General features: G+C 40.1%; 1 protein-coding gene across 1 annotated transcript; it reads left to right on the plus strand.

Annotated features, from left to right (window-relative positions):
- Positions 1 to 8,424, plus strand: LOC101870557 (mitochondrial amidoxime reducing component 2). Its single transcript, XM_031051541.2, has 7 exons — positions 1 to 290; positions 482 to 655; positions 3,730 to 3,892; positions 5,694 to 5,834; positions 7,167 to 7,228; positions 7,318 to 7,389; positions 7,907 to 8,424. Exons 1-7 carry the CDS (start codon positions 13 to 15, stop codon positions 8,031 to 8,033), a joined length of 1,017 nt encoding a protein of 338 aa, XP_030907401.2. The 5' UTR covers positions 1 to 12; the 3' UTR covers positions 8,034 to 8,424.
- Positions 8,425 to 8,642: the final 218 nt, after the last annotated feature.

The following is an 8,642-nucleotide window of genomic DNA, read 5'->3' on the forward strand; positions in this document are numbered from 1 at the left end:
GGTCTGGGCGCCATGAGTGGGGCGAGGAGCGCACTGGGCCTGTCTGTGCGGGCCCCGCGGCCGGGCTGGCTGTGGGGGGCTGCGGCCGCGCTGCTGGGGCTGAGCGCGCTGGTCGGAGCATGGCGCTGGGTCGCTGGGCTGAGGCGAGCGGCGGAGCGCCGCCGGCGCCTGCAGCGGGTGGGGACGGTGATGAGCATATTCGTGTACCCGGTGAAGTCGTGCCGGGGCATGGCGGTGCGGGAGGCGCAGGTGACGCCGATGGGGCTGCGGAGCGGCGAGCTGCGGGACAGGTACGGCAAGGGGCAGGCTGGGCCCCTCCGAGACCCTGCTGCGGGGATCGGCTCTGCCCAGCGTCTCTCAGATGGTTCCTTTAAGGCCTGCAAAGAAGCACGTGGGGTGCCCGGCTTTGGGAGTTTCCTTTGGCTGGTGTCGGCCTTTAACGTTGTTGGACGTGTTTCTGGCCTTCCCTGTCGCGCCGCAGGTTTTGGCTTGTGATCAAGGAAGATGGGCAAATGGTTACAGCTCGGCAGGAGCCCCGGCTCGTCCTCATTTCTGTCAGCTCTGAGGATGGGCACTTGATCTTGGAGGCACCAGAAATGAAGAACCTGTACTTGCCTGTGAAGCTGCCCAGGAAAAACCGTGTGGTGAACTGCAGGTACTCGAGAAGGGTTTTGTTACTCTTTTCTGTCTAAATGCTGCCTCTCACTTAGGTGCTTTGCTTTTCAAGACTGTCTGATGGTTTGCATTTTCTTATGCAGAAATCGGAGGGTGAAAGTTGGGTGCTTCTTTTCTGGTTTTGGGGGTCTGTCTTCCCCATCTGCATAACAGAGGCTTAAGAGCAGGGCCTTTACTGAAAAGACAAGGAACAGTGGTTTTAAACTGAAAGAGGGTAGGTTTAGATTAGGCATAAGGAGAAGAGGGGGTGGTGAGGCACTGGCACAGGTTGCCCAGAGAAGCTGTAGCTGCACCATTGTTGGCAGTGTTCATGGCCAGGTTGGACAGGGCTTGGAGCAACCTGCTCTAGTGGGAGGACTGGCCTGGATGATCTTTAAAAGTCCCTTCCATCCCACACCATTCTGTGAAATTCTCTGCCATGTGTTATGCAGGAGGCCAGGATTGTTTGTCACCACAAAAGATCTTGTTTTAATCTTCTAAACACTGGTGAAAACAAATCTTGGGAAAAGCTGCTATATGCAGAACCATACATATACATCTGCCAAGTGAACTGTGGTCTTTAGTCTTCATAGAAGGTCATGATTACGCATTTGTGTTTCCTTCTAGTGTTTTAATTTTTGCCCTGGTAGGTAGTTGCGTCTCAGAGGCTCAGTCATGCATGTTGGTATTTTGTGGTCACCACTAGTATATGCATCAGCCTTTTTGGATACACACTGGCTGTTTGGAACTGATGAAATGTCACAGTTTAGATTCCTTCGCCCCCTACGTGTAAGCATTTAACCAAGGTGCCTACATTGAAAACTTAGTTGCTGGAGGCTCACTCTGTGTTCATGGGGGAAAGACTGGCATCCCTAGAGAGCAAATTATTCCCTGTAGGTGCTACTTTAAAGGGGTTTCAGGTGGACAGGTTACAAGCACAGTCATTCAGCTGTGTGCCTAAAGGTTTGTTGTATGAATGCAGCTCTGTATTCTATCCATGTATTGAAATCCATGCAGGAAAATGGCCAGGAGGAAGCATAAAACATTTTCTCCTCTAAAATGTCTGTTTAGTAACTGTAGATGGTGTTGATTCCTACAAAGGTACTTGTAGTTTTCCTTTGTACAGCAGAGAAAGAAAGGGTAGCTTTTGGCATAAATCTGTTGCTGTGGAAAACCTTGAGCAGCATAGCTTTGCATTTCTGTTTACACAAGCCAGATGCAAGTTACACATGATTGCATTTCACATGGAGAAATAGGGTGGTCTTTCAAAACTCTGTCTGTAATGCTTACATATTAGCCAATGACACATACGCTACAAAACCATGCTGGTTTCAATGTGTTATTTTTCTAAAACTTGTGCCATTAGAAAAATATTTAAATAGACTTAAGTTTGTTTCAGCAATAACAGATTGTCTTGTATTTTCCAGTTTCAGATCTCAGCAATTTGTTTTTCTCTTTGGTTTCATTAATAAACGATTGCATTCTCTAGTTTTAAACTTCCTGGAATTTGGGAATGCAAATAAGCAAAAGTTAGATGCATGCAGTTGGACTTCAAAATTTACTAAGTTGTGTGATGTTGTGGGTGGTGTCATAGGCTGTGAAATTAGCAATGCCTGTAGTTAAACATTGCCTTGTACTTCATAACCAGAGGGCTACAGAAACCCTGAGGAAGAATCCTGAGGTTTGCCATTTATCAGCACAAGGCTGATCTTTCTGATCCATTCAGCCATTCATAAGAATGAAGTTTGGGAATAGTACTATATTCCAGCGAATAAAGATTTGGCTTTTTGCTCCTGGATTCTTCCCTTCCAGCTTGTGAGTGGGAGCACAGTATGCTCTGCTGGCAAGGCTCTGTGCACAGGCTTGTATTTATTCTGCCACTGGGCAGGCAAGATGCCTTCAGATTCATGCTGGCTTGTGCCTGGTGCTGTGAAGGTAAGGCAGTGCAGTAGTGCATCTGGCTGCAAAAGGCTGTGCTAATCTTTAAAACTGGTAAATCCAGTTGCAGATTTTACATGGGTATTTAAGAATCCTGTGTTTGGGGAAGTGTAGGACTTCCTAGTGTAACAAACTGTGGGACTGAAGCCATTGTGTAGACAAAGTTTCTATTTGATCAAATGTTAGAGGGTTTCCATATTCCTCTGGTTATGAAGCATCGTGTTCTTCATTTGTGCCCTTTGTCAGTATGTGTTGCACTTACATTGCATGATCTAGTCCCGTGGATCTCTATACCACTGACCGCTCAGGATACATCTGCCTCACAGGTAGAAAACAGTTAATTGGAAATTGTTAGGCCCCCACCTCCATTGTCCTTTGAACCAGAAGGCAACACAGACTGAGAAAATGGAGGAAAGAGAAAGGCAGCTGAATGTGGTCTGTGGCAATATTTAATCCCAGTCACAGCTGATACAGGGATCCTAGTAAACAGAACAGGGATACTGCTGGCAGCACACTAATGATTAATCTCTTCCCCAGATGAATAAAGGAGGGGTCGTAGGAACTGGGGTCAGCCTAGATGAGCTGCCTGGGCACCTCTATGCTTTAAGCTGGCCAGAGCATGATTGCAAAAGTAGAGGGAACTGCAGTGCATTTGGGTCAAAATCACTACTTTGAAGAGAGTAGTTAAAACTGTTCTTGGCTGGTTGAAGTTAATGAAAAGTTGAGTTGAAGTTTACCTTTTCTTGGCAGGGAAGTGTTCCCTGTATAAACTTGATTGTATTCTGATTCCAGTGTTTTTTTTATGCCTGTGGACTTTGCCTCTATTATAAATCTTAAAATCTCTTTTAAGATACTGAGCTATTCTGTATGCTGAGTTTGAGCTTTAGAGTTTCACAGCTTTGTCTTAAATTGTTACAGCACTAAAATCTGAAGGAAAGCTTCCTTAATAGTCAGGTATATTTACAATTAATAACACATAAATGTCAATGACAGTAACAAACCACATCATTTGAAACTGTCATTCATTTTCTGAAATTAGTTACCTTTCAGCTGATTTCTGGATTGAAATCTTTTGGTGTTGCAATGATGTGCATATGCAAGAGTAGACACTTGCTGATGTGTCTTCTGACTCTTCAGGGTGTTTGGACTGGATATCCAAGGCAGGGACTGTGGAGATGAAGTGGCTCAGTGGATCACCACTTTCCTGAATTCGGAGCCATATCGCCTGGTGCACTTTGAGCCCTCCATGGTGCCAAGAAAGTCAAAAGATGTAATAAATCTTTTCCGAGCCACAGATGAGGTAAATGAATGTCTTCTTATCAGATGTACTTTCTTTTAATCATTTACCACCCACACACCAAATCTTGCCATTCCAGTGTTTTGTTGTTGGTGACTGAGCCCTGTTAAGCAACGTATGTAGCCATGTAGTTAAATCACGTGAATGTTCTCCTTTTCTGTGATGGGATGGCTTGCTTAAATTTTATTTTAAATCTGTTCCAAGCTATTGACTATTCACAGCTAAAGAGTATGATACTGGTATTTGAAAAGGAACTCTTGCATTGCAGAATAGCATTCCTTTTGTGCTTCAGTTAATAGAAATAAAAATAAGTTTTTAAACATGTTTTGATGGCGCAGTCCTTATTGCATAGAAAATTCCCTATCCCTTACTGGGTCATGGAGTGTACTGATATGAGTTGTGTTGCCTCATATTTTGTTTTAAGGAACATTGCTTAACCCAGGGATCTATAGCTGTGGGCTTAGAATTAAAATCCAAAGAAGATTACAGAGGTTTCATTCACTGGGAAGACGCTTGGAGGTGTGATGTTGGAGAAAGTTAAAGCAGGTAGGGAAAGGAGATGCTGTGCACAGTCATCCTCGTATCATTGGAACCACTGATGCCCTTCTTGTTTGAACAGTGCTCTCACATGAAGGTGGTTTGAATTCTGCCAGATGCATGTAAGCTTTTTTAGGAAATGGTGAGAACCTTGCCTTACTGATGTGATATTGTTATCAACAGGGCAGTGATTTTGCTTGCTGAGGGAGAGAAGATGCATTCAATTATGGACTTTTATAGATGTGCATTTATTATGTAAATAATAAATATATATAAACATGTAAATGCACTGAGACCAATGCAGAAATCTAGCTTTTGGCAAAAGGGATGTCAGGTTAGGAGGGATGACATTCAGGAATCCTAGCATGAAAAGAGGGCAGAATTGTTTATATAGTTATTTCAACACTCATCTTCTTGTGGTTGTAAAGGCATAGACAAGGAGGGGGGAAGGATAATATAAGAGTAAGACAGGAGGAGGCCTAAAACTCTTACTACATTTCCTTTTTATTTTTCTGTGGAACTAGCGTATGTTGGAGTTTTCTTTTAGTTCATTTATTTATTTATTTATAAATAAGCATTTACTTATTTATATTATTTATTATAATATATTTATATATTATTATGTTTAGTATATTTTTATATGTCTATATAATTTGTTATATTACTTTATTATTCAACATTGATTTATTTATACATAAATATACATTTATTTTAGTTCATTTGCCTTGTTTGCTAAAATGTCAGACCTCCTACTTACAAGGTTAAACTGACAAGTGGACAGTTGCAACATAATGTTGCTATTCTGTAATGCGAAGCTGCTTGTGGTGTTGTGAGAATATAGATTCATTATATATTCAGCAGGTCCCTAAATGTCTTATGTACCTTTCATAACTTGCCATAACGTGGTTTATTGATATATTTTGTTCTGTCTGTAATAACTAGAATATATGTCTGGGACATGCATGTGGTAATACTTTGTGAGAAGTTGTGGTAGCTTCTATAATTTTGGTTTAATTCTGTATATAGAAGTTTAATTTTACAGTTTGAACAAATGCAAATTGCCATAGTTTCTGAAATAGGAAAGGGTGTGTTATTTTACTTACTCACCTGCTTCTAGGACAATTCAAAACCTGAATGCAGCAGCCTAACAGTCAGGCTAGTATGTGGCCACTGGTTCCAACATACCTGTGTTTTTGCCATTCACTTTCCTTCCATGCTCTTTCAGCAGCCTTAGAGCCTTGGGATTTCTTTGTGTTTGTTTCTGTAGGTTGCCTATCCTGACTGTAGCCCAGTCTTGGTCATCTCAGAAGCTTCATTGGACGATTTAAATGCCAAGCTAGAGAAGAAAGTGAAGATACAGAACTTCAGGCCAAATATTTTTGTGACGGATTGCAGTGCTTTTGAGGAGGTAAAATAACTGTCTTAATTATATTTTGAAGGCTTGCCTGTGTTTCTTTGTAACTATTTCCTTTGTCTACAAAGAGGAGGAAAGCTGCTTTTCTGTGACTTTAACTGGATTCAGAGAGATACAGTTCTGCTCACATCAGTGTTTGTGAAACACTGAAGGAGGAGACAGGTCTGCGAGCACTTATTTACCTTAGCAAAGTATAAAATAAGTATGTTTAAATGACAGGCTTGCTACTGAAAGCTCATCTTTAAGTATAAATTAGGGAAAGCTGTGCATGCTGTAACTGATCAATTAATTATACAATTAGTAAACTAACAACAGTGTGATGTTTTATAGTACAGTGTTTCCCTGGCACAAGAGGAAAACTGACCCATGCAGTGCTGGGGTCTGTCACTGCATCTCTGACAATGTTCTGGTAGTTCAAAAAAACATTATCTAGGAAGGTATCTGGTGGTGAAGTGAATGGGGAATGGTAGTGTTTACATGTTTTTATGTTGTGTTACTGTGCTTCCAAAGAATTTGCTCTGGATAGATCTGATTATTTCCCAAATCTAAGAATGGGCTTCTGTGTTCCAAGAGGGATTGTAATAGGAAGCTTGTATAGACGAGCAGTGAAAACTTACTTCACTTACTTAAAATTTCCTTTCTGCAAAATTGGTGACTTACTAGAGTTCAGTAGATCAGATTATTGCACATACAACAAGAATAAGCTTGCTTTAGGTTCAGGCAAGTGCACACTGCAGAACAGGATCTATTACTTGTATATACTTCTTTCCAGCTATAATTAATATTAATTATATTTATTATATTTAATTAATATTAACGTAATATATTATTTAGTTAATATTAATATTAAATATTAATATCTATATTAATATAGATATTAATATTAAATTGATGTTATATTAATATGCTGCTAAAATATATTAGTAAAAATATTATATATTATGAGAATATATCAATGTTAATATTATAGATATTAATATTAATTTATATTTTAGTATTAATATTTAAAATTACTTTTTAATGTTGATGATTAGTAAATGTTAAGTGATATTTAGTTAATATTATTTAATCAATATTAATTATATTTATTAATATAATAAATATATTGATTATAATTAATATTAAGGCCCTTACCTTGGTGGTGAGTGCAGTGACCACAGGGTTTTCATTAAATAGTACCATAATACAGTGTACTTAATTAGAAGGCACAAGTGAAGGTGATCACCTGGAATGGTACTGTTTCTTCTAGGAATGATTGTGCCCCTCCTGGAAAAATGGTAGCATGTGGATATGTCTAATCTGTGCATAATTTTTACCTTCCCTCAGGACACCTGGGAGGATGTTCTTATTGGCGATGTGGAAATGAAAGGGACAGTGTGTTGTGCCAGGTAAGCATTTGCGACTCTTTTCTTATATAGATGTATGGAGATTTATGGGAAGAAGCCATTATTTGATTTGGTGCTGTCTGTCATTGCAGGTGTATTTTAACAACTGTTAACCCAGACACTGGGGTGCTGGACAGGAAAGAGCCCTTGGAAACATTGAAAAGGTTGTAAAAATGCTTCTTAAGCTGTGGGAGTAGATTTAGGCTACAACAGATGTTAGACTAACTAGTGTTTTAAAAGTATGTGTGGGACATAATACTGCAGTGTAAAGGTACATGTGTATTGGCTTCCATTCTGCTTTCTGCAGTTTTTTATGGTAAGAAAATTCAGGAAGTTCTCTCTTCTTTCTTGCAAACTTTGCATTCCCTGTCTCTTTCATCTGTACTAGAGTAAACACTGGAGTAACAGGTATTTAAGTTACTTAAAGATCTAACTTTGCAACACTGGTATCTCTTTTTATAAAGCCTTTGGCATGTGTATTACATATGCATGTGTGAAGACTGTCAGGCTTCTTTTTTTCTCCACTTGAACTGCTTGGTTCTCTTAATCATAATACTTACTTAATTTTAGTCTAGTATGGGGACCAAAACAGGGCATCCCTGTTCATATGTCTTCTTTCTCATCACTGATATTTTGATGTTCAGACTTATTTGATTCTAAAGAAGTGCTCTCTCTCTGCAGTTACCGCTTATGTGATCCATCGGAGCGACACATCTACAAATCCAGCCCTCTCTTTGGGAGATACTTTGCTGTTGACAAAACTGGAACAATTCAAGTTGGAGACCCTGTGTACAAGATGGTCCAGTAATAAGGGAGACTTCAAACAGACAATAACTTTTCACTTTGATGCACAAATTGGTTTTCCATTAACAGAATCACCAGCATAACTTTTTCTTATTTTGTGCAGTATTTTTCATGCTATATTCATTTGTAAGGTGCAGGGGAGTCTTTGAGGCTATGAAATGCCAGCCATTTCAGATCATGTAATCTACTAGTATGCCTGTAGCAGCCACAACTTTAGTTCTTCTGGAGGCTGTGTTAGAAGGCTGTGATCCAAGGCTGACTTCACAGCACTACTGTGAGTCACACCCCCTACAATTTTATGTCAAACCCAGTATTGGAATTGAAAACACAAGGGCTTTGCATCTTGCGTTAGATACATTAAGTGCCTACAGAGAACCACAAAAAAAGTCATGCCAAGTGTGTTGGTCACAGAACTGCCTTTACAAGTAAACATGAAGTGCAGATGGCAAGGCTCTGTCTTAGATTCCACCTTGTTTTGCTCCTAATCATTTTACCCTGTCTGTATTTGGGGGTACTTCTTTTGCCATGTTTTTTATCCTGCAGTCATTTCCTGAAGGTTGCTACTGTCTTGAGGTTGAAGCAAGATCAGAAGGAGAAGGACTGGGAGCTGACT

Source organism: Melopsittacus undulatus, chromosome 3 (genome assembly GCF_012275295.1).
Source record: "Melopsittacus undulatus isolate bMelUnd1 chromosome 3, bMelUnd1.mat.Z, whole genome shotgun sequence".
Taxonomy (NCBI): Eukaryota; Metazoa; Chordata; class Aves; order Psittaciformes; family Psittaculidae; genus Melopsittacus; species Melopsittacus undulatus.

Bases quoted from the DNA above. Each gene is read 5' to 3' on its own strand.
- LOC101870557 (XM_031051541.2), top strand. From the start codon at position 13: ATGAGTGGGGCGAGGAGCGCACTGGGCCTGTCTGTGCGGGCCCCGCGG. The intron at 656-3,729 runs GTACTCGAGAAG...CTGACTCTTCAG, and splicing joins AACCGTGTGGTGAACTGCAG to GGTGTTTGGACTGGATATCC. The intron at 3,893-5,693 runs GTAAATGAATGT...TTGTTTCTGTAG, and splicing joins TTTTCCGAGCCACAGATGAG to GTTGCCTATCCTGACTGTAG.